The sequence below is a fragment of the Solenopsis invicta genome, chromosome 2, assembly GCF_016802725.1.
Source record: "Solenopsis invicta isolate M01_SB chromosome 2, UNIL_Sinv_3.0, whole genome shotgun sequence".
NCBI classification, from domain to species: Eukaryota; Metazoa; Arthropoda; class Insecta; order Hymenoptera; family Formicidae; genus Solenopsis; species Solenopsis invicta.
In genome coordinates, this window is record NC_052665.1 from 23,712,041 (window position 1) to 23,738,479 (window position 26,439).

The 26,439-nt window shown below is 46.8% G+C and overlaps 2 protein-coding genes across 2 annotated transcripts in view; both read left to right on the top strand.

The window, feature by feature from the left end:
• The window catches only part of LOC120359561 (sodium channel protein Nach-like), a 297,616-nt gene extending 289,561 nt beyond the window's left edge, over positions 1-8,055 (top strand). Inside the window, exons 8-10 of the mRNA XM_039457532.1 lie at positions 2,959-3,151; positions 7,568-7,674; positions 7,739-8,055. Coding sequence (XP_039313466.1) covers positions 2,959-3,151; positions 7,568-7,674; positions 7,739-7,884 — 446 coding nt within the window. The 3' untranslated portion in view covers positions 7,885-8,055. The remainder of the gene's footprint in view (positions 1-2,958; positions 3,152-7,567; positions 7,675-7,738) is intronic.
• Positions 8,056-15,448: 7,393 nt separating this feature from the next.
• Positions 15,449-24,642, top strand: LOC120356964. Its single transcript, XM_039445990.1, has 2 exons — positions 15,449-21,935; positions 24,253-24,642. Exon 1 carries the CDS (start codon positions 20,457-20,459, stop codon positions 21,207-21,209), a length of 753 nt encoding a protein of 250 aa, XP_039301924.1. The 5' UTR covers positions 15,449-20,456; the 3' UTR covers positions 21,210-21,935; positions 24,253-24,642.
• The last annotated feature ends 1,797 nt before the right edge of the window (positions 24,643-26,439 follow it).

A 26,439-nucleotide genomic window follows, 5' to 3' on the forward strand; every position in this document is an offset into this window, starting at 1 on the left:
TCATGATTTCTCAACAACTACGTTATACAATTACTGCTGTTAGTCTTATAATTGATTCCGCACGCCAATTTACACATGAAATTTTCAAATCATTTTTCTTATACTGAAACTTTTAGGCTCTAAAAGCACAATCTTGTTTTTTGTTGTAATTCCGAGTTCCCGCCATGCTTATTTTATACGTATAAAGTCTTAAGTTTTTATGTACAACAAATATTGATTAACATAACTGTATTTTTAAAATTATTTTCCTTTTTCATATCAAATTGATGCCTGCGAACTTTATTATTGCCTATACTTTAATTCTGCAAGAAGATTTTTCAATTCATGTCTTCAATAAAAAAAATCTGTTGATCCAAAGTTATTCGTATATATAGATGATTATAGTATCACCTTAATGCTTAATAAAAAACATAATAGCAAAAACACGTGAAATGTTTGTAATATATTTATTTATATATAAATAATAAATGCATAAAAACTTAAAATACTTGAAGTTTGTTGTATTTAATGTGTAACGATACGCCCCTCCACCGTCCGTGCACCTCCGTTCCGTCCACCGAACACCGAACGCCGAGTACGGCCGAGGATCACGTGCACGCACAACCGAACTTCGCCGTGCAACCACGCGGCGACACGCGCGCCGACCGTGGCGTTCCGTAACGCTCCCACTCCGGTTCAACCGATCAAGCGCGCGGATTGGCTTGCTCAGCCGCGCGTTCGGATATATAAGCCGGCAGTGGGAACGCACAAGTCAGATCCGTCCGACTATCCGACCCATCCACAAGACCGAGCATTCTCGATCGCTCCTTAAAGACGAGCATTCTCGTCGCACTCCGATATCCTCGATGGGCATTCCCGTCGCTATCCTCGGCCGAGTATCCTCGACCAGTCGTCTCAGATATCCTCGACGAGTATTCTCGTCATCATCACCGGCCGAGCATTCTCGTCATCATCACCGGCCGAGCATTCTCGACCAATCACCGTCGTCCTCGAATACCTTTACTGTCGAACCGACAAATTTCGTAACCCCTTCATCGGCAGGGCACAAGCAACCTGTCGATCGAGCGCCCCACTTGCAAGGGGCGCGCTCGGGCGAATCGCGGCGGCGACCGCGCCGGCAACGACCCGCATTTGCGCACACGCATACACAACCGCGTTAGCCAATCCCGCCACGCCCCGCGACTCCCCGACCGTACGGGCAAGCAGCCCGCGTAACTCACTAGTCTAGCCGAAAACTTGTAAATAGATAGTTCTAGCATTAGATATAGACCGCGCCGCGTAACTGGTAATCCGAGTACCAGCTATATTGTTATCGCTATCAGTATCTCTTTGCGATCTCCATACTATTATCTCTATCATTGCCTCCTTGCGATCTCTATGTTATTAGCGCGATCATTATCTTTTTATTTTGATATCTCTCTATTTCGTTAGCTCTTTTATTTTCTTTCATGTTCATTCTGTCGACTCTTTGTGCAATTGTTATTTTTAATAAATCATTCACTATCTTTTGCTACGTAAAACATTGGGTATAGTCATTACGGACACCTGACTAACCGACGAGCCTTATCCGGTCCGATCCCGAAGTTCCCGCACCGCACCGAACCGACCGAAACCGCGTACCGTTACAAATGTTAACTTTGAACGTTTGCGCCTTAAAAACGACTCATAAGTTTTCCTTGCGTCATTGAACTTTCAACATCACACAATATGTATTCTAGACGCTTTTTGTTCATAATGGTAGTTGTCGGTATTGTTACTAAATATTTTACATAACAAAAAAGCTGCACAACAACATCGATAACTATTGTTAAGAACAAAAAGCGTGTACAGAATACCCACCTTCAAATCGGCCAAAATCTTTCTTAATATATTATTGTTTTGTTTGTGAAAACTTTTTGGTGACGTAGGTTGGTGATGATTATCGGGGAGCGCCCAGATGTGAGAAAACGGCAGTCTCGCAGAGGCACCGCCGAGACCATCTTCGACAATGTCGAAAACCCAGGAACAGTGCTATTATAGAGCTTGGAACAAATAAAATAAAAAAATTATTATATTATATTCTATAAATTAAAAATCTGAGTATTCTTTTCACACTTCCAACGGATATCCTGTGGACATGCTAGTTCACATGTCCACTAATTTTATAAATGAACATTTCATAGACGTTCATAGAACGTCCGAAGTACCTGAAACGGTTGTCCTACGGATGTCACCAATATCCATCAAGGACGTGCTATGGATGTTCTTGGGATATCCGTGTGCTGTCTGAGTAAAGTATCATTTGCTGAAATTTCAGCTTATTTGAGTAAAACCCAATTTCCATAAGAATATTGCGGTGTCCTTTGATTTTCATCACCTACTTCTATAAATATAAACACATCAGTACAAAACAGTTATAAATGCACAATTTTAAAAAATTTCTTGACGACAAGTGCCTTTGATAGACGTGAAGGAGAACTATTGTAACTCTAGCAATTCATATTTTAGTTTGTAGGCTCTAGCTACATCTAATAATAATTACTGCATAACATTTCATTTTACAGTAACAACTCTGTAAAATTTATCGATTATATTCTATTATACCTTATAATTTTATTATATTCCCCCCCCCGCCCAGGTTTCCCTATTAAATCCAGAACATTTATTTAGATGCTACCATATATAACAGCCATATAAAAAAGAAAACAAAAAATCAAGAATCTTAATTATTATAAATTATAAATCACGGCTTGGCAAGAAATGCACATTTCGGACGATTTTCAGCTTAAAGTTTTCTCCTTACCTCACTTTCCACGCGATCTAAATATCGATTCACATTTGGACTGTGAGAGTAAGTGCAGATTGGTGAGAGTAAAAAGAATAGCGTTAGCTGAAAATCGGCCGGAATGTACATTCTTTGCCAAGTCTTATTATAAATGATAATTTTACTTTACATGTATTTTTATTTTTTTTTTACAGCATTTTTTGATACTTCGTGGCCAGAGATGAACCACAAACTCAAAAATTTATCAAGAACAATAGATAGTATAGAAAGAGGACCTTGCGGATGCATACCAGATTGCACCTTATACTACTATCCTATTGAAAGCTCCTTAGGATCTCTCGATACTACTCTTTATTATAGCGGTAGCACTTTCTCCAAGGATTCTCGGTAAAAAGTGTAATAGCACATATATAAAAAGCTTTCAATTACACATTCTCTTTTAGATAAATACATCTTTTTATTTAAAAAAAAACTTTGCTGTTTTTATAAAGGTACTCGTTATCATTACCGTTACGTTAAAAGTAACGATTTCTTAATTTTTTTATTACTTTTTTATGAAAGATTTTAGGACTCTATTTAGAGTGGTATCCAATTGTCTATATTAATATTTTACCAATTCAATACAAAATCTATAGTGATTTTAATTAATTTTAACATGGCTAACACGTATTGCATATTTATAAAAATAACAATAAAATTATTAATAAAATTTTTTATTGTTACTATAAAAATGTAACGACGTTACCAACAGAAAAAATAATATTTATTTCTAGAAAAAGTAATGGTAACAGAAACACATTAAGCACAACATAATACATTAATTTCTAATCATGCATCTTGTATCTTTAAACACTAAATTGATTTGGAAACATATGCAGATTAAAAAAAATTATTTTAGTATTTCTGAAAAGTAATGTAATTCGTACAAAAAATCTAAAAAGTTTTCTAAAACAATTATGAAAACGTAAATAAAAATAAGACCAGTGAGAGTCAGGGTGGGTATAATTGCGCAATAAAGACTACAGATACAATTAAATCTGTTTATTCATAATAACAATAAACGAATAGACGAAACAATAGACGTTTTGACTCTTCAAGAAATAATTTTCACGAAAACCGACAAGAGTAACATCACCGTAGCTCTTGATCGTGATATGTACAAACTGAAATATCATAAATGTTGGAAGATCGGGACACACATACAAATATTAAAAAAGACCCGACAAACACTCTCACAAAGAAGGTTCGTGGTTTTCTGATGAGATGGGAAAAACTTAATTATATTACGGATGTCATTTATAAAAAGACCTATTGCAATGATGACAATCTCCCGAGGGCGTATGACCTTCCTAAGGTCCACAAACCATTTAAAATTATAATATCGTCAATTGATAGCCCTCTGTACGGTTTAGCTAATTTGCTTCATGGTTTTATCTCTAAAAATGTTCTTGATGCTCCAAGCAAGCTAAATAAGCTTTTAGTTTATTCAAAAATTGAAAAGCAAACACCTAATTACAATTTAATTTCACTGGATGTCATTTCCTTATTTACAAATATCCTTATAGAACTGGCAATGGAAAGTATTTCCAACAGATAGGAGCACATTGAGAGTTCTTGCAATATTCCAAAGTTTGAATTCTTGCAAGCTGTGAGGTTTGTTCTCGAGTCTACTTACTTCAATTTTGGGAACAAATTTTTCAAACAAAAATTTGGCACCCCTATGGAGTTACCGTTCTCGCCTATAGTTGCAGATCTTGTTATGCAAGATCTGGAAGCTGAGAGCTTCACACGAATGGGTGTTCAATTACCTGTGTATTTCAGATACGTCTATGATAGTTTGATGGCAGTCTCTAATGATTTGATTGACTTTACCTTGCAGACGTTTAATTCTTTGCACCACAGAATGTAATTTACGGTGGAGAGAGGGGGTAATAAAATCAACTTTTTAGACGTTACTATTATCAATAATGACAATGTTTGATTGGTATCATAAGCCAACTTTTTCGGGTAGATATCTGAACTTTTTGTCGGCTTACCCCCTCTCTAAAAAAAGAGGAACTATTATTGGGATGGTTGACAGAGCGTTTTTATTATCCCATCCGGTTTTTCACAAAAAGAATATTAAGTTTATTATAAAAACTTTATTAAGTAATGACTATCCTATAGAATTCATTTCTGAGACAATTAAAAACCGCCTCAAATTTTTAATTTTTAAAAATACTCTCAAACAAACTGACAATAATGTAAACAATGATACATTAGACAAAAAAGCTCCTTGATTTTTGTTACCTTATATACCGACTATTTCGGATGAGTTCATGACAATCACCAACAATTTGGATGTTAGATTGCCTTTTTTCAGTCTGAATAAATTAGACAGAATTATTAAAGTGCAGAAGGATGTTCTTCCGAAGAATTTAATGAAAAATGTAATCTACCAAATCTTATGTGGGATTGTGATGCGTCATACGTTGGCCAAATCGGCAGGAAATTAAAAACAAGAGTCACGGAACATCGCAACCACATTAATTAAAACACGACTAATTATTCTGTAATTACCAAACGCAAACTAGATTGTAATCATGATTTCCACTAGGACAACATCAAAATTTTGGACAGTAAATGTTTTTTAAGCAGACCATTAATTTCAAAAATGCTCAATATTCAATTGCAAAAAAATGATTTCAATTTGAAAATAGACACGGAATATCTGCACAATGCATACTTGTCACTTTTAAAGAAATTATAAGATTATTTTTTTTTAATTTGTTCTTTTTTTAAATTTCGAGATTATTAATGTCTGTCTCAAACAATTTATTGTCTAAGAAAACGTTTCATTAACCGACTTGTTATTATACTTCCTTGTTTTACGTATTCTTACGGCTTCCTTGTTTTACGTATTCTTTTATTTCTTTGTTCTTATTTATATTTATATCAATAATTGATCAGCTCGACCTTGCTAAATTATAATGTCTGGTCAATATTTTCCATTGAAACTTGTAGCACGAAAGTCAGTATTCTCGTTGTGTTGAGACAAGATACATGTCTCTACGGAGTAAATAACTTGTGATAACGTGAACGAATATAATTTTGAAAAATGAATATTTCAAATGATAAGCGTTATCCAAAGCTTTATACGTCGTCATCAGTTCCTATTGGTGAATCACATTTTAATTTTATCCTTTCAATGTAATTGTTCGTCATCTAAAACAATATTTTGATCAACCAGAGATTTATCATTTCCTTCAAGAATGCTATGCGCTAAGATGCTACTGCGGATCTGGCAAACCGATGGTGACTCAGCATTTAACATTATGGACTGATGTCGGCTATTTTTTTCCTTCTGTTACTTATTTGCTAAGGAAGGCTCCAAAGAGAGTCAAAATGTTTGTTTATTGTTATTATAAATAAACAGATTTAATTGTATCTGTAGTCTTTATTGCGCAATTATATCCGCGCTGACTCTCACTGGCCTAATTTTTATTTACGTTTTTAAATATCGAGAGTCCTTATTCTTTTGTTTACAATTATAAAACTTATAAAAATTTTAAAAAATAATATAAAGAATTCTGAAAAAAAAAATTTTTATTAGGAGTCACATAAGTTTCTTTATTGCGCTATTCTATGCTGAAAAAGTTCATTAAAACTTAGCTACATGTATACATACGAGGTGTGTTCAAAAAGTATCGCGAATTTTGAATTTTCGCGGGTTACGTATATTCGAATTTCGATCTTTTTGTGGCGTTATGTTGGTACTCATGTCTCTCACTTATGCCGACAAGCTCGGCCATTTTGAATGTTCACTTAATTGTTGACAGCTGCTTTGCTTGCACGTGTTTTGGATCGTCTTCGATTTTTACCTATTCAAAAAAATGGATCAAAGAACCTGTATCAAATTTTGTGTGAAAAACGAAATTAAGTGCGCGGATGCATTCCGAATGTTGACTGTGGCATACGGAGAAGCTACCTTGGACCGAAGCAACGTTTATCGGTGGTACAAAATGTTCTCAGAAGGCCGAGAAGATGTGAACGACGAAGAGCGTGCCGGACGCCCGAGCACTTCAACAACAGACGAAAAAATTAATGAAGTGGAGAAAATGGTATTGGCCAATCGTCGAATCACCGTTAGAGAAGTTGCTGAGGACCTAAACATATCGATTGGCTCGTGCCATTCGATTTTTATCAATGATTTGGGCATGAGACGGGTCGCCGCGAAATTCGTACCAAACGCCCCTGCTCACACATCGTTGCTTGTGCGCGACTTTTTTGCCAAAAACAACACACTAATGATGCCGCAGCCACCGTATTCCCCAGATCTGGCCCCCTGTGACTTTTTCTTGTTCCCTAAACTGAAGAGGCCCATGAAAGGACGACGTTACGCTACGCTTGACGAGATAAAGACGGCATCGAAGGAGGAGCTGAACAAGATAAAAAAAAATGATTTTTTGAAGTGCTTCGAAGATTGGAAAAACCGTTGGCACAAGTGTATAATATCTCATGGGGATTACTTTGAAGGGGACAAAATAGATATTCATGAATAAATAAATAATTTTTGAAGAAACACAAAATTCGCGATACTTTTTGAACACACCTCGTATGTATATCAGGATCAGTCAAATCAAAACGAGACAGACTGTATAACGAGCATGGAGCGGACATTGGTAATCTTTTTCTGTGAGTTTATGGACGTTACCTCTATTAGGTTACCTCTATTGGGTTACCTCTATTGATCTATCTCGTTTTCGTTTGACTGATCTTAATATTAAAAATATATGTTTTAATGCTATTATAATTCTTTTACAGTAATGCTACCAGCATACGCAATCATAGTATAATACATATATTTTTTAACGATTTGGTCGGTTTCCAATATCGACGATCAGTCAACTATAGTTGGCGCAATATTTTTGGTAAGATAAATATTGTTGTGTAAAACAATCCTATATATGTAAATAATAATATTTATTTTTACAGCATCATTTGGCGGTTTACTTGGATTATTTGCTGGTTTCAGCCTCATGTCCATTTTTGAGCTTTTGTATTTTTTTATAATACGCCTAATAACTGACGCATGTATACATTCAATGAAACGAGTGTCATCAAAGCACCCACGTCGCTAATTGGCTAATTTATTATAAAATATTATGACTCTCTCAAGAGTAAAATTACGCTTGAATGACTATAGTCAATTGCAACGGAAACTTTTCCGAAGAAACATCAATATAATATTATAAACATATATTATAAACATATATAATATTATAAATATATATTATAAACATGTTCAAAAATAAGACTTAGAAATTACCTTCTAAATTATTTATTATTAATATATTATTTACCTTCTAAATTATTTATTATTAATATATTATTTATTTTTTCTATTATCATAAAAAGAATATTTATACATAATATAATTTATAAGACACTTGAGTATGCGGTATGAATGAATAAATGAATAAATGTGTGTTTTATTAGCCTTAGGGCAAGCCCTCTAAGAACACAGGTGAGCAGCAAAAAGAAAAGAAAAAAGCTCTTACAAACTAAAAACAATAACCTAGTGACAAGATAAAAGCTAAATTGAACAGAGACAACGAAGTATAAAAATAAGATACGAAACAGACAAATCGCAAGTGTGAGTAGAAAATAAAATAAAATAAAATATAACATAACAATAACGCAGATAAGCAATTAGACCCAGCGGCCCCGCGGATTCGCCCGCTCGAGCTCCGTCCACGGACGGACCGAGCTGGGCGACCGTGGTGGGCCGCAAGGAGAAGAGGAGGGCTGCTGCGGGGGGGGCGCCGACGAAGAAGTCGGCTCCCGCCCCCGCGCCCTCGAAGATCGGCCGTGGGCGCTCCCTTCCGCGGCCGGGCGTTGCCGGTGCTGGTGCCTCGGCGGGAGGGGTGCGGCATCGCCGTCCCCTCCTCCCCCGGGCTCGCGGCCCGGCAAGAAGAAAAAGAAGAAGGGGCCGAAGGGGGAAGACTGGGGGGGTGACGTCCCCTGCGGCGTCCCGCGTGCGGTGGGGAGGCGGGTCCCGCGCTCCTCCGTGGTGGCAATCACGGTGGAGCCGGGGTGTGCCTCCTACACCGAGATTATTACGAGGTCCAGGGCGGCGATAAATCTGGGGGATATCCTCCCTCAGCCCGCCCTGAGCCTCAAATTCAGGGTGTCACAAGCCGGGGGTGTCCTTTTGGAGATCCCCGGCATCGAGAGTCGGCCCGCGGCGGAGCGCCTCGCGGCCGAAATGAGGCGGGTGGCTGGGGGCCCGGGGATCCGGATAACCTGCCCTATGCGTAGGGTGGGGGTCCGGGTGTCCGGGTTCCTGGACTCCACCGAGCCGGAGGAGGTGGCGGTGGCGTTGGCATGCGCCGGAGCATGCAGCGCCACGGATATTACAGTCGGTCGAGTTACTCGCGGCCGCCGGGGCATGGGCTCTGTGATAGCACAGTGCCCGGTCGCGGCGGCGGCGAGGCTCGCCAAGGTGGGAAAAGTGGCCCTGGGCTGGGCGGCTGCGCGCGTGGAGGCGCTTAAGGCGCCTCCACAGCGCTGCTATCGCTGCCTGGCACAGGGCCACATGCAGCACCGGTGCCCCGGTTACTTTGACCGGTCCCGGTGCTGCTTCAACTGCGGCGGGGAGGGTCACACTCGGGCACAGTGCGCTAATCAGCCATTTTGTCCCGAGTGTGCCTCCCGCAACAGGGCAGCCGGCCACCGACCTGGTGGCGCGGGCTGCCCCAAAATACCCCCCATGCCTCGGAGGGCCGGGGGGCCTCCTCCCTCCTCCCCGGATCCGGGGAGAGAGGAGGATATGGAGATGGAGCGGCCTCCGCCATCGCCGGACGCTGACGCTGCCCGCGGCGCTCAGGCCGTTGGGGGCGACGGTCCGGCGGTGGCCGAGGCCGCCAAGGGGGGTGCGTCTCCCGCGGGCGGGGTCCCAGTAGATGGGCCCCCGGCTGCGGTGGATGCTCGGCTGCCGGGGTCCACCTCGGACACTTCGGAGTCCGGGGAGGAGCCCCCGCCGCCCAAATCGCGGTCGACGAGACCGGCGCGCTCGAAGTAGCTAGCGTGGTAAGTCACGCTTCTGGGGATAACCTCCCCGTGGCCAGGGTGATTCTCTCATCCCCCCCCAACTCCCGCAGAGGGAGCGGAGGGAGAGTAAGGCCACGAGGGAGGCGAGGCCTAAGGGAGGCGCGCCCAGTGCGCCCTCCCCGGGGCCGCCCGTCCTCGGCAAGGGGAAGCGGCGATAGTGCCGCTCCTCGGGTGCCCGCCCCTAGCTGCCCCTAGCGCTCGGGGGATGCGACGGGACGGGGCCCAGGCCGATGGGGTCCGGCGCTAGGCGAGATATTTCTCCCTCCCCTGGCGCCCGGCCCGGCCACGTAGAGCGCCGTGGACGGGAGGAGGTGGGGCGGGCGGCGGCAACCGCTCGTCCCTGGGCGTGGGGCTCGCACCGGCGATATGTCGGGAGCGGCCCCATGGCCCTAAATGGGCACGGGGGTGCGTGATGCCTCGCTCCGCATCCCCGGGGTCGGGCTAGGCCCTACTGGCCGACGTATCTCGGCTGGGCCAGCAAAGCCCGACTTCCAACTCGACGAACTGGCGCGTCGGGGAGCTCCATGCTCCGACTCCCTGTGGAGGGGTGATGGCGAATACCTAGTATCCCGATCCCTCCACATACTGGGGTGAGATGGACTCGGTGGGTTTTTAGTGGGTAGGCGGGCCGGGCCTCGCCAACTTTCTGCCGCGCGCAAGCGGTCTGTGCCGGCGAGGGGTACCGCGTCCCGAGTCCCACACTCCCGTGGTCTAGCAAACCCGGGGTACCTTGAGTATTTTCCCCCCGTAAAAAAAAATAAAAAAAAAGGTTAGCAATTAGATCTCCGGGTGACGCGCAGCGTTCCCGTAGGGGTCTGGAGTCGTTTCGGGGCCTCCCGAGGCTCTGCAACGACTCCAGATACAGGAATTGGCGTTCCTGCGGTTCCCGAGCTCGCTAGGGGGTCTGCGGTCTCTCGTAGGCCGTAGATTCAGGGATCTCAGCGACCCTGGCGCCCGAGCTGGTATACCGTAATCCGTCACGTGCTGAAATTACGTGCGGGACGAACCGGTGGCCTGGGTCTCACCGCCCGGGCTGCGAGGAGTAAACCTCTATAAAAAATCCAAGGGTGGCGTCAGTGGCGCGGGGTGTCGTTCCGTGTAACAGCGGGGCGGTGCTTCGTGTCTCGGACGCCAACGTTTTTAGTAGGTCGGCAGTTATGCTGCCGGGGTGGGGGTGCCGTTCCGGTGTGGTCCCGGGCGGGTGCTTGCGCCCGTCTGTGGCCTCGCCGGGCCGTCTCCCCCGCCTTGGTGGATCCGTCTGCCCATGGCGCCTCGGGCCGATGGTCCCCGGACATCGGCCTGAGTAGGCTCCGGGGCGAGGGTGGGGTTCCCCTCGTTAAATAAGACCCCTTTATGGAACAAGTACATGGGTAGACGTAAGAAGAAGTTACCGCCCAGGGGTGAACGGACACTCCAGGGCCGGCACGGGGGGGTTATTGTCCCGGGTCCCCCCCTGTCGTCATCGAACGACGGGCGGTCGAGCGGAGTGCCCGCAGGCTCCGCCGACCATAGGGCGACTGCGGACAGTGATGAAGACGTGCTTGATCCCTTTTGGAGTCGGGTGCAACAGGCCAAAGATCAATTTGGCACGTTAGATTGGGAGCGCCTGGATCGGATGATGAGGCGCCGCGGGATTGACCCTAAATGGGCCCCGGAGGAGGATTGGCTGGACATGATGGCCATACACGTCGACAAACTCTTGCTCGTGGGCGACTACGAGGAGAGTGAGTCTGACACGGGGAAGTTCGTCACTTCTTCGTCGGATGAAGAGGACGGGGAGCCGGCTCTACGAGTCGTGGCCCCCGTCTCGAAATCCAACGAGGGAGAGGGGAAGTTATCGCTGCCCGCTGGGCGGCCCGGGGTAGAGCCGGCCGATAAGGCCGAGGCTCCCGTGCCTCCCACTGGGGAGACGTCGGTCCTGTCACCCGACGAAAGCCGCGAGGCGGAAGTCGGTGGACGGGGCCCGGTTTGCGGGGCGCGTCGGGCGCGCTCTGTCTCCGGGCCGGCTGCTCGGCGGACGCCGCGAGGCGGATGCCATCAGCCTGGCGGAGGCGGGGGGCGACGTCGGTCGCGCTCGCGCTCGCCGATCCGCATCCGCGGGGGTGGCCGGGGGAGCGAGGGTGAGCTCACCCGATGAGTCTCTTCCGGGCACCACCGTGGATGGGGACCGGCCCGAGGAGATGGAGGTTTCGACCTCCAGGGGCGCGACGGAGGCGGTCGCCCCTCCGCCTGAGCCTCCGGAGGAGGTGGTGGTCACACCGGATATTCCGGGCGTGCCCCCCGAATCCGGGACTCAGCGCGGGAGGAAGCGGGCGCGTGGCCGTCCCCGGCTCGATGGGAGCGGACCTTTCAGGTCTCCGTCTCCCCTCTCGGACGGGGCGGACATTGAGGACCGTCTCCACGGAGTGCCCATGGAGGGTTTCCGAGCACGGAAGCTCAGAGCCAACGTGATCCGAGACTCGTCCGAGGATGAAGAAGTGGCGGGGGGGTCAGATTCGCGGCCTAGGCAGCGGATCAAGATACCCCCGACGCTATTTACTCCCGAGCAGCGCCGAGAGCTAGATCGGGAGATCGGCGTCATCTCTCGCAGCACGACGACCGACCTGGCCGGCTTGGCCGACGGTTGGCTGCGAGAGGTGGAAATTGTCCGGACGAAGTGCACCAAGCTAGGGATGCATGGTGCTTTGTCCGGACAAATGAAGAAATGCACCCATCTCGCCCGAGAAGCGGTGATGACCCTGGCCTACCGGGCCATGGGCCGCCTCGGGCGGGATGAGGGGCAAGAAGAAGTCGCGGCAGCGGTGCGCGAGGAAGAAATCAGATCCCTCCGCGCCGAGGTCGCGGAACTACGGGGGCAGCTGGGGGTTGCGAGACGAGCACTTGTGCTCGGATCGGGGCCCTCGGCTGCGTCCCGGAGCGACGGGGTGGACACATCCTGCCACCCTCCGCCGGCCCTGGCATCCGTCCCTGTCCCCGACCCCTCTTCTTTCGAGGAGAGGGTGCTTGGGCTGCTGGGGCGGATGTCTGGGTCGATGGGGGAGCTGGAGAAGCGCCTGGCGCGGGTAGAGGATGAGGCGTACTATGCCTCATCCTCGGCCGGCGCCGGAGCGAAAAGAGTGAGGGGTGGTCGTCGGGGGGACAGGGCTCCGCGGGAGGAGCCCACTTCCCCCGAGCCACCCAGCGGCCCCGCGGACTCGCCCGCTCGAGCTCCGTCTACGGACGGACCGAGTTGGGCGGCCGTGGTGGGCCGCAAGGAGAAGAGGAGGGCTGCTGCGGGGGGGGCGCCGACGAAGAAGTCGGCTCCCGCCCCCGCGCCCTCGAAGATCGGCCGTGGGCGCTCCCTTCCGCGGCCGGGCGTTGCCGGTTCGGGTGCCTCGGCGTGGGGGGTGCGGCATTGCCGCCCCTCCTCCGCCGGGGTCGCGGCCCGGTAAAAAGAAGAAAGGGAAGGGGCCGAAGGGGGGTAAGCCTGGGGGGGGACGTCCCGTGCGGCGTCCGCTGCCCCGGGTGCGGTGGGGAGGCGGATCCCGCGCTCTTCCGTGGTGGCAATCACGGTGGAGCCGGGGTGTGCCTCCTACACCGACGTGATCAGGAGGTCCAGGGCGGCGATTAACCTGGGGGACATACTCCCTCAGCCCGCCCTGGGCCTCAAATTTAGGGTGTCGCAGGCCGGGGGTGTTCTATTAGAGATCCCCGGTGCGGATACTCGGCCGGCGGCGGAACGCCTCGCGGCCGAAATGAGGCGGGTGGCTGGGGGCCCGGGGATCCGGATAACCTGCCCTATGCGTAGGGTGGGGGTCCGGGTGTCCGGGTTCATGGACTCCACCGAGTCGGAGGAGGTGGCGGTGGCGCTGGCATGCGCCGGAGCATGCAGCGCCACTGATATAGTAGTTGGCCGAGTTACTCGCGGCCGCCGGGGCATGGGCTCTGTAATTGCGCAGTGCCCGGTCGCGGCGGCGGCGAGGCTCGCCAAAGTGGGGAAAGTGGCTCTGGGCTGGGCGGCTGCGCGCGTGGAGGCGCTTAAGGCGCCTCCACAGCGATGCTATCGCTGCCTGGCTCAGGGCCACATGCAGCACCGGTGCCCCGGTTACTCTGACCGGTCCCGGTGCTGCTTCAACTGCGGCGGGGAGGGTCACGCTCGGGCTCAGTGCGCGAATTCGCCGTTCTGTCCCGAGTGTGCCCTCCCGCAATAGGGCAGCCGACCATCGTCCGGGTGGTCTAGGCTGCCCCAAAATACCCCCTATGCCTCGGAGGGCTAGGGGGGATCCTCCCTCTTCCCCGGATCCGGGGAGAGAGGAGGATATGGAAATGGAGCGGCCTCCGTCGTCGCCGGACGCTGACGCTACCCGCGGCGCTCAGGCCGTTGGGGGCGACGGTCCGGCGGCGGCCGAGGCCGCCAAGGGGGGTGCGTCTCCCGCGGGCGGGGTCCCAGTAGATGGGCCCCCGGCTGCGGGGGATGCTCGGCTGCCGGGGTCCACCTCGGACTCTTCGGAGTCCGGGGAGGAGCCCCCGCCGCCCAAATCGCGCGCGGTCGAGGAGGCCGGCGCGCTCGACGGAGCTAGCGTGTCGAGTCACGCTTCCGGGGATAACCTCCCCGTGGCCCGGGTGGTTCTGTCCCCCCTCCCCCCCCAACTCCCGCAGAGGGAGCGGAGGGGGAGTAAGGCCACGAGGGAGGCGAGGCCCAAGGGAGGAGCGCCCAGTGCGCCCTCCCCGGGGCCGCCCGTCCTCGGCAAGGGGAAGCGGCGATAGTGCCGCTCCTCGGGTGCCCGTCCCTAGCTGCCCCTAGCGCTCGGGGGATGCGACGGGACGGGGCCCAGGCCGATGGGGCCCGACACTAGGCGGGATGTTCTCTCCCCTGGTGTCCGGCCCGGCCACGCGAGCGCCGTGGACGGGAGGTGATGAGGCGGGCGGCGGCGACCGCTCGTCCCTGGGCGTGGGGCTCGCACCGGCGATATGTCGGGAGCGGCCCCATGGCCCTAAATGGGCGCGGGGGTGCGTGATGCCTCGCTCCGCATCCCCGGGGTCGGGCTAGGCCCTACTGGCTGACGTATCTCGGCTGGGCCAGCAAAGCCCGACTCCCAACCCGATGAACTGGCGCGTCGGGGAGCTTCATGCTCCGATCCCCAGTGGAGGGACGTTGGCGTATGTCTCTACAATCCCGGTCCCTCCACGCAACGGGGCGAGATGGGCTCGGTGGGTTTTTAGTGGGTAGGCGGGCCGGGCCTCGCCAACTTTCTGCCGCGCAAGCGGTCTGTGCCGGCGAGGGGTACCGCGTCCCGAGTCCCACACTCCCGTGGTTTAGCCAACCCCGGGTTCTATGAGTATTTTCCCCCCGTTAAAAAAAAAAAAAAAAAAAGGGTGACGCGCAGCGTCCCGGGTGACGCGCAGTCGGCGGGGGCTGGGCTCTGTGATAGTGCAGTGCCCGGTCGCCGCCGCTGCGAAGATTGCCCGGTCGGGAAATCTATCCCTGGGCTGGGTGGCGGCTCGCGTGGAGGTGCTCAAGGCACCTCCGCATTTCATGCTTCCGGTGCCTGGCCCAGGGACATACGCAGCACCGGTGCCCTGGCGGTGTCGACAGGGCCCGGTGCTGCTTCAACTGCGGGGGAGAGGGGCACACCCAGGCAGAGTGCGCGAATAGGCCATTCTGCCCGGAGTGTGCCTCGAAAGGAAAAACACCACTGCACAATTACCGCCCAGGCGGTGAGAAGTGCATAAGGGTTCCCCCGGCGGTGCGACCGGGGAAGAAGGCTCCCCCTCCTCCACGGCGGGAGGAGGGCGGAGACTCGGAAGAAGATCAGCCGCTGACCCCTCCGCCTCCCACCCGCCCGGCGCTCAGGCCGTGGATGGTGGTGTGTCGGAGGGGCCAGTGGCCGACGTGGACATGGAGGAGACCCCTCCCGTGACGGAGACCTCTGTCGACGAGACTTTTGTGACGGGAGTGATAGAGATATCGTTGAAGTCGTCCGGAGCATCTGGGCTCCGGACGAGTCCGCCGACCAAGAAGAGGTGCGAGGCACTCGACAGTCCGAGTGCCGCGCACTTCCCCCAGGCGAAGGTGGTGCTCGAGCTCTTCCCTCTCCCGCAACGAGAGAAGCGAGTGGGACGAGACTCGAGCACCCCTCTCAAGAAGGCGTTGAGACCCCAGGCGGAAAAGGCGTTAACGCCTTCTCCCCCGGGGTCGCCTATCCTCGGAGGAGATAGAGCCGCGGAGTGACTCCCCTAGGGGGGGGGGGCATTCCGCGATCCTGGGCCTCGTTTCCGGCTGCCCCTGTGCTCGGGGATGCCCAGACGATGACACTGGCTGTTGGGCCGCCCGATGAGTAGGGGTCTCCGCTCATCCGGTGAGCCGGCCACACGAGGATAGGAGATAGGCCCGGTCGGTTCCTCGGAACCACTGGACCTTGGGTAGGGGGTTGGCGTGGAACGGGTAAGTTCAACGCTCGCCTCCTGCCCTAAAGGAGCGCGGGGGGGCGTGCGGTGGTTTTCACGGCGAGGGTGGACAAGGCGGCAGCTGACGTATCTCGGCTGCCGCCCTGGCACGTCCTTTCCCAACCTGACGAACTGGCGCGTCAGGAGGCTCACGCTCCGACCCCGGGGAAGGCTACTGATGGAATGGCGTATTGCTGGCCGGGGCCTTCCCTTAATCTGGGCGAGGTGGCTCGGTGAGGTTTTTAGTTGGTAGGCGGGTTAGGGCGAGCCTGGTCGCTGAAATTACGTGCCCGGGTTAGCACCGCCCTGATTCGAGTCCAACACTACCATGGTTTAGCCAACCTGGTGTGTCATGAGCGTTTCCCTCATCGTATCAAAAAAAAAAAAAAAATACAAATAACGGAAAATGAGTATGACGCATAACATGAGTAAATAGAATTAACGCAAGAGATAAAAAAACCTAAGAATAAGAATGAATAGGTACGTCGCGCAAAAGAAAAAGAAAGATACGGATAATGCTAAATATAGTACAGATGATGCTAAGTAATAATAATAAGGGTAAGAAAAAGTGCAAAAAAGTGCGCGCCCCGCTAGGCCAGGGACGGACAAGCACTCCGCTGCCACATGAAAAGGAGGAGATCACGTCTGAAAGTGTGGATGGTCTCGGCGTTGCGAATGGAGACGGGGAGTGAGTTCCAGAATGTGGGCGCAGCCACAGCGAAGGATCGTTGATAAGTGGAGGTGCGACATGAAGGAATGGCCAAGTCTAATGGGAAAGCTCTAGAGGTAGCTCTGGGTCTAGAGCAGGAGGAAAGCTTGGAAGCCAGGTAAGACGGGGTATCACTACGGATGATGGAATAGATGAAGCATCCGAATAGATAAAATTGTCTATCGTCCGCCTGCAGCCAGCCAAGCTGGGTATAATAGGAGGAGACATGAGAGAGAGAGAGAGAAAAGAGAGAGAGAGAGCGAATGTGGACAAATAGAAAAAAAGTAAAGTAGAAGAAGTTGAAATAGAAAGAACAGCCAAAGAGGCAAAGGAGGGGATAAGGAGAGGAAGAAGACCGAAAATAGGATAATAATTACTCTGACAGTCATCTATATTGTGAGAATCTTTTCCTCCCTCCTCTCCTGATTTTGTTCTTTCTTCCATTTTTTCTTCAATTCGTCTATTCTTCTCTCTATCCTTTCCCTCTCATCCCTCTATTCTTCCTTCTTTTATCTCATATTCTTCAGTTCTCCCATTAATACCGTCATTCTATTCTACATCTTCTTTCATTTTTCTTTAAAGTCTTCCATCCATTTTTTTATCATCTTTATCATCATTAGCTTCTCCCTCTTCTATCCCGGCGATCTTGGAGAAAAGGTTAAGAAGAGAATGCGTGGGGGGGAAGGAGACAGGTGAAGGGAAAAGAAGAGGGGTAATGATAGAAAAAAAGGTGTAAATTGGAAAAAAATATGAAAAAGGAAAGAGAAATTAGAAAAGAGAAGGAACGAATGGTGGAAAGTTTTAAGGAGGAGAAGGGGACGTGGGAGGGATTAGAGAAATTTGTATACAGGAGATAAAAGGAAGGAAACTACAGAAGTGAAGGCAGAAAGGCGAGAATAGGGGGGGGGGTAACGATGGTAAGTTAGAGTTGAAAGAAGACAGGAAAGAAATAATGAGGAAGAAGAAAGGATTGAAAGAGAGAATATCTGGATAGATGATCTAACATGGAAGGAAAGGCAGAGCAAGTAGATGTTCAGAGAGATAGTTAAAGCGGAGAAAAGAAAAAAAGTAAAATGGATAAAAAAGAATAAAACTTCGTAAACGCCAAAAATGATGGTTTTGGAATGAGGAAAAGAAAGTGATAAGAAATGTTTCGGGAAAGAAGGGAGTAGAAGAAGAGAAAAAGGAATTAAAGGAAATTTGAGAGAGACGTAAGGGGGATGGAGAGGAAACAGGAGAAAAAGAAACAGGAGAAAAAGAAAAAGAAAAAAGGGAGGGCAGTGGGGAAATGGGAAAAAGAATAAGGGAGAAGAAACGGGACAGAGTTGAAAAAGGAAAGAGGGAGAGAAAAGAGTAGAGGGTAAAGATGGAGAAAAGAGAAGAGTGATCGGAGTAGGGTTCTGGAATGTGGCGGGGATAGGAAACAAAAATGTGGAGTTTCGGAGAGAGGTCACGGAGTGAAATATAGTGGTATGGATGGAGACATGAGTAGAGAGGAGGGCAGGGAAACGGGTGAAGGAGAGATTACCAAGGGACTACAAGTAAAAGGTAGAGGGGAGACAGAGAGAAGGAATGGCAGAAATGGCAGAGAAGAGGAATAAGAAAAGAAAAGCGATGAGTGGGATGTTAATGGGGATGAGGAAGAAGATAAAGATAATAGGAGAAGGAGAGAGGGGGGGGGAATAATGGAAGAAATGATAGTAGGGAAAGTGTTTTGGTGTGAACGTAGATTAAGTTAATTCTAATTGCAATAATCTTTAAGTCATATGTAAAATGAATTAGTTCTTGTAATATTTCACTTAGCTATAAATTCAAATCTATTCTTGTAATTTTCTGTTCAAATTGTCGCCAGAAAAAAGTCGACGGTCAAAATCGTGGAATTTGATCAATATTTGTCTCGAATCTTTGTACATACTCTCTCGCCATTAGTGCATTCGGAGAGTACTCGCGTTGTGATCAACATCTCGTCGTCCACAAACAAGTCAATCCACGATCTATCCCCGATTTACTTGTGACAACTGTTCACATTAGGTTCTCTCCCAGAGAATTCAGATATATCATAAGTAGCAAGGAAAGATGCATCTCAGAACAGAAGGCGTTCCGCGGAGGAGAGACGCGCGGGGGGGATCGGTCGCGGTACTTGCTGTAAGCAGTAGGCGGGGAAGACCGAGACGGAAGAGGGGAGGGGGGGGGCGTATTCAAACGTAGGTTCGTTTCGGCTCACTGTGTATGTGTGTGTGTGATTGGAGGAGGGGTGGTGAGGCTGGTTCTTGGATGCTGTTCTTTCTAATGCATTGTAGCGGTAGGATAGGAGACGACTTTGGCTCTCCGCCGCCGCGCGGAAGATGGTACGGCGTAGCGTGACGTGTTATCTGCGGTTAACCGCATCGACGCTCGCCGCACTTTGATAATTGCAAGGCGCATCTTTATTTCAATGTTTACATAGGGGAATTCTAACTTAGAATAAATAGGAGAGTATACCTTTTTAGGAGGGTATACGATGCATCGTGACGCGTTATCTGTGGTTACTCTTATTGACGCTCGATGCATATTAATAATTATTAATAATGATAGTGCACATCTTTTGCAGGTTGGGGGAAAGGGGGGGTCACAAGCAGAAGGAGAGTATAAGTTTTCAGAAGGTGTTACGATGCTTCGTGATGCGCTATCTTTGGTTACCTTTTACCAACGCGCGTTGCATAGTAATAATGATAATGCATAGTATTTGCGATAGGTGGGGAATTTCTAAAAGCAGAAGGAGACTATATTTTTCTGGGGGTGGTACGATGTATGTTGACGCGTAATCTGCGGTTAATTGGATCTACACGTGGTGCATACTAATATTGGTAACACATCATTGCATCTTTTTCCGATGTATTATTTCATTACGTAATTTTATCGAGGTAGCTATATAAATCATGCCGGTATGGGCGCTGCCTTTATTTACGATGGCGCGTCTACTATTTGCATTTGTCTAACGTCGAGTTGCGCAACAGATATTATTGTTTGTAAACTCACTTTCCTTATATGGTTTCAAGGATAAGATATCATTACGTTGCCTGTGTCTTTGCATACCGATGCGCTGCGATTTTTTGATAATGTTGAAATCATTGTCATGCTGTGATTTATTTGTCTAGGTAACTTATGTAAAACTGCTGTTTAGCAGAAAGACTTTAATCGCGCACAGACATGTAAAGCGTTAAAGTGTATAACACGCTGTTGTATATAAAAAATGGCGAGTTTAGAAAGTGACGTTCGACAAATATTGAACAGTGAGTTTGCGACCTCGTCTGAGTTGGAACAACTGCAGAGTATTGCCGACAACGCTTTTACGTTTTCAATACTACAGATCCTGTAGGATACGTGAGATTTGAGACTGCCTATGAATCAAACTTTAAGGCGTTTGTTAGGATTTATTGCATCTACTTGTCTATACACAGCAAGATTGACGAGAATACGCTTTGTATGCGCGAATGTAAAAAAATGAAGGAGCTATTGTTGCAACTAATTACTCATGCAAAGAATGAGAATGTGATGGGGTCACATTTCATCATTTCTGAATTAGACGATTTTATCGTAGATCACAAATTGTCCGAACTTTTCGACAAGCATATAGTAGGACCACCTTTGTTTTACGCTTGGGCAGAAGAGTTTATGAAATATTGGAAAGATCGCAATGATATTCGCAACGAAGCGTTCTGTCGACAGTCTGGAATAGCGAACTCGACCGCAGCTACGTCGGATATCGTAAAGTCACATGAAAAGGTAGTGCTAAAAGGTGGCAAGGATGACGCCGATGACGAGAATGACGACGACGATGACGAGATTGATGATAACGCTGATAACGGTCGCGCAACGGTATCAGAGATTGAAGCAGCGTGCAACAAGGGGGCATCTGGAGGTGTCGATTTGTTATTCAATTTTAATACAAAAAATTCAGGTGTTGAGCAATATATTGCTAAAGTAGAAGACGGTCTCTGTTACACCGCTCGTTTATTAAGGGAAACTGGGGAACGATTGATTTGCATAGACGTATATGATGTTCAAGATATCACTGGTAAGAGCAGACGTCATTGGTGGAAGAAAGCGCGAGTCAAATCGCAATTTCTCGCTCCCTCGCGAGAAGACATGAACCTGCGCATGGTCAAGAAAGTTCTCAATGTAGCTCCTGACAACTTGAAAAAGAGTTCTTATTACAATAAACGTACGCAACGTTAAATAGTAAAAGGTAATATTTTTATTTTTTATAAATCGATTGTTTCAAAACATAGTCTGACTTTTTGTGCAAAAGCAATAACGTTTGTACTTTTGCAGCGGGTAGGCATTCAAGCATACAGTCGGAGACTCTATGGAGATAAAATGTTTATAGTTTTAATTGTTGTAAAAGCGATGTAGCGAAAGTGGCTACACACATTGATACGCGTGTTTCATTAATTATAATTATATGCAACGTTAAACGTTTAGAAGCTGTAAATTTTTTATTTGACAGAGTATAATCAGTAGTAATGTAGTACAGAGTATACATCGTTATCGAAATAGCGGATGATGCGGTAAGCCGATTAACGGTTTGCTATTCTTATACTTTTGCGATATATTGCAGTGTTCTATATAACATCATTTAATATTCCTACATTGTGTTTAACAGCTTGCTCGTGAGAAGTGAATTATATTCAGCATAGTAGGAAAATACAATAGGTGTATTGTAGAAAAATATTATGTAACAAAATATTTTTTTTATTTAGCGCCGCCTAAAAAGATACAGAAATGTATGGGAGTCGACAGTGATCAGTGTACGTAGACAATTAGAACGGATCAACAACGATGCCATTTGGATGGAAACAGACTGGAGTAACAGTTTTGCCGCTCTCTTCAAAATACTAACAACTGCTGAGGTGTATTTAGAAGAACGTCTGGCAATAGAGGAAGAAAGGAAGAGGAATGGTGGTGAGTATCATTATTACTGTATTTTGTCATTGGTGTTGTTACGTCTGGCGTTCAAAATTTTTTTTTTTTTTTTTGTTTTCTCATGTTATCCGATAATATTTCTAAATCAAAACATTTCCAAAACAGTCGCTTTAACCCATGGATTCATTTATGATTTTGGAAAATTCCCTTTGATATTAATAATCGCATAATTAACTAATATATCGGATTCATTCGGCATGGATGTGTCGATTTTAAAATATTAAAATTTAAAGAATGCGCCCGCGAGCGCGCGCGGCCGTACAGCGTTCTCGAACATTCGGCGGCGCGCGGTTGCGCAGCGGATTACAACCGCCGGCGGAACGCAGTTCCCCCCCCTTTACCTCTGCGGCTCGCCCCCGCGCGGGCGCCTACAAGCGTGGGAGCCGGCGATAGCCGCGAGTAGAGTCCTATATAAAGAGAGAAGCGACATCAAACCCCCACCACAACCTTCAGTATCCAATTGAGTCCTCCACCGCCATTTTGGGACCGCTTTAACGTCATCAAACACCATTCGTATCATTCTGCAAACAGCTGTGGTCACAATATGGCTGCTCGCTTAGCCAATCAAGTATCAATCAGATTACCAATCAGAGCTTCGGATATCAATGTCGCTTCTCTCTTTATATAGGACTCTAGCCGCGAGGGCGCACCGCAGCGACATTTTCGAACCCATAACCACCTTTGCGCGTCCGGAGCATATAAAAGAAGCGCGCACGGAACATTTTTTGAACAGATCGCTCTGGACAGTCGGAGTGTGCGCTTGACAAGCGGCCAACCAACAGTAAGACTGGCAGAGGGATCCCAACGACGGGAGGGTTATTCTTGCAAAAAACGAGGCAGCCGAAGAATAGCATCGGGATGTCCCCCTTCTTCACTACCTCTCCTTTGTAGGATATGGCAGTTGAACCACACCGAGCTTATGCTTGAGTGCGGCCTCGGCCTAACCTACACTCCTTCTCTCCTTCCTCGCTCTCCCTTCCTCAGATTGATCGCGGCGTAATTTGCTTGCACCACTACCTTCCATTTTTCCTTTTTACCCTGAGAGGTGTGTTTTCTCGAATTGCGCGCGACCTGGTGTCATGCTTGTGTTTGCGCCTTCTTCGCCACCTCTTCTCCTTTCTTAACCTCTCTCCCTTCTTTAAAAATCCCACTGGCATCCTGATTTATTCCTCGACACTCAAGTACTCAAGATTTAAAATTTAAACTAAAAATGTTTAATTTTAAATCAAAATTAAATTCAATCTTAAAATTCAAGATTTAAACATTTAATAATTTGAAAATTGTAACTTTCAAGTTCACTCCGCTGTTCCACACGCCACATTCCTACGCTCACGCTCCTCTCTCTCTCTCTCTAATTAACTTAATATTCGGAAAACCGGTAAGAATTTATTTTTATTTTTTTCTTAATCAAAAATTTTATTAATCAACAAAAATGGCAATCCTTTACAAAGCAACATGGGCAGGAAGACCCATTGTGGTAAAGCCGGAGGAAGTAGACGATTTCTACGCGCTCTACGAAAAGAATTGTACGAAATTAAAATTTTTTATTCATCTACATACTGGGCGGACCTCCCTGACGTCCCATCTTCCCCGGCGAAATTTCCGGTCCTTGAGTTTCCAGATCACAGTTTCCTTCCGTCCTCCCAAACGAGACATAAAGAAGGAGATCGCCGAATTTCGGAAAAGAGCAGCAAAATCGACAAACGATTATATACCGAACAGAATTCCTACGCGACCCGTTGTTCCATCTATTTACACGAGGAAACCTATAGCAGCGCGAAGATTGCCGCGTATCGTTTCAAATGTAAAAGTAAATTTTAAAATATTGAAAACCGCGAGCTAAGAATTGTAAAACCATAATGATCATAATGATTATAAATTTAATTGTTATCTTCGTTCATGTTAATATACTTATTTTAACAATTAGGCCAGTTTATTTATGGCGTTTTTATAGTTCTTCATATAAATAAATTCATAAAGTATTTTTCTACTTAACTATGCTCTTAAAAATCATTTAAACCTTATCCCACGCCACCGCTCCTAGTCATGCTTCCAAATTAACCAATAAAATATAATAATTATAATAATCCGAAAAATACAAAATAAATAACACATTGAAATTGTCTGGGATTAAACACCAGACTGGTGACAGCAGCCCATTACTAACTATTTAGAATCACAAATAAATAAATAAATAAAACACATAATCAAATCCTTCCTTAAAACGTCCGACCCACGCCCGGACGCAACAGGTGTATTTGTTGTTATACTATATATCCATTTTTTGTTTTTTCAGATTATACAATGGAATGCGAGGACGATTGCGATTGTCCTTACAAATACGACTATTTTGATAAACAAAATGTAAAGCGGATAAAATTGTGTTTTTGTTACTCATGCGTGTGTACGTGTGAACGCTGTAGAATGTACATGTGAGCAATGTAGCGGATAATGCGTGTGAGTGTGATGTCGTAGCAGCGATGTAGCGGGTAATGCGTGTGCGTGTAATGTGGCATTGTAGAGAGACATATACGTGTGAGCGATGTGACGGTAATGATGCGTGTGATATCGTGGCATTATAGAAAGATGTATTTTTTTCGTTTATTATATATCGGCTACAAAAAGTTTATTAAAGTTTACAAGTTGCTTATATCTTTATTATTTTATAATACAATGATTTATAGTAGTTTCCTCTTCGAGTACAACATTTATTTTTTTCATTGTTTTAATTATCGTAGAGCAAACCAAAGTATAAAGCTAGCAACTCACATTCGACAATGTCGTTCTTATCGTAGGATTTGTGTTCGCGAATAGCTTTCGGGATATTAGTATGATCGGAAACAGTAGACGCGATCGAGAGAAATCGCGATAATTTCGCATCAACGTTAGCAGTTATCGCGGTCAGCGAATAAATCAAGCGGTTCAAGCAATGCTCCAAATTATACATGTTGTAGACGGTACTTTTAGATAATGCTAGACAGGCTGTCGGTGTCTCAATTCGTAGCAGTGGAACATTATTTAGTTTGCTAAATCGCAATGTAAAGTTTCCAATGTACATTTGGGATTAAGATTGTGACTCATTGCCGTTGCTTGAGTATAGGTGCGACATCACAAGGCGTTTTTGATCGACCAAAGCTTTCCACGTATCGGACGAGAAAGATATATATTTTCCATGACAGTCACCGAACAGAATGCTCACATAGGATAGGATGTTTACAACAATGCCGATGTCTAAATATTTATACCCTGTTTTTGTTAGGAGGTATCTTCTCTCTAATATCCGTACAAAGGAACGTCTGAGAGAAAAAAAACGTGTGTATTTTTCACGGCGTAGAAAGTATGAACTCTACATACTTACGTAATTTTTCTTATCTCGTCGATGCCACCTTCCTGTTCCGCATCGTCATTGTTTCTTCTTCTCTTCTCGTTTTGATTTTCACTGTTCTCCTGCTCCGAAGGAATGTTGTCAACGTTTTTGGCGCTGAACGTTCGCTTCTTCTTTGCGAGCCTTTATTTTTGTAGTCGACGCGAATATGTTCCTCACTTGGGAGCGAATACATCTTTATACGATGTTGCCAGCTGAATCGTTATACGTATACTAACGGAGGTTCGCGTTTACAGTAGATTTATATAATAGATGTCTAAAAACTAGACGGAGTACTGCTAAAATTAAAACGTAGTACTATCATGGGATTTTAGCAGGTAAGAGTTCGGCATAACCGCCTTCTTCCACCTCGGGGAAGGAGGGGTATCCATGAGTACTTTCCTATGTAAAAAAAAATTCATTTCTCATTCTTTCTCATCACAGGTGGTTTTTAGGCAAGGAACTATCTTCAATGAGTCGATTTAGAAACTCACGTAACTGTTGCATTATTCCATTTTTTGGACATTTGACACCAAACAGCATTAAATTAAATCTACCAGCCATTACTACGGTTTTTGTAAATTTGTTAAATTTATAAAAATGTTTTTTATCGAAAAAATAAATATTACCGTCAACATAGCGAAAAGCCGATTGAACAGTGATTGGAATCCCAGGAAAATTCGTTTGCAGTGCAAAATATTCAACTACGCTCATAGTACATTCGTTTATCTCGGCTACGTTATTTTCGTTAAAAATAATATTAGTTCTTCCCTTGTTAATATTTATTACGGTAAAGATTTCCGCGTCCAAGGGTAAGTCTATATTCGTGATATTTTTTAGTTAACCAGATTGCAGGGTAAAACTGGGATACTCAAGTAAGAAAATTGTCTTTCTCACAAATAAATACAACGTCACCCGAGGGTTTTTGATACGCCGCCGTTATGGTAACATTTTTGGGAAGAAAAGTCATGTAATCTGCCAATACGATTGATTTGCTATATTTTTTATCCTCTATATCCATTGACCATGCGTATTGTTTGTACATAATAAACAATTTATTTTCCAATAACAACATGTTGTCTATATTCGGCGCATCACATATATTTAGGTATTCGCAAA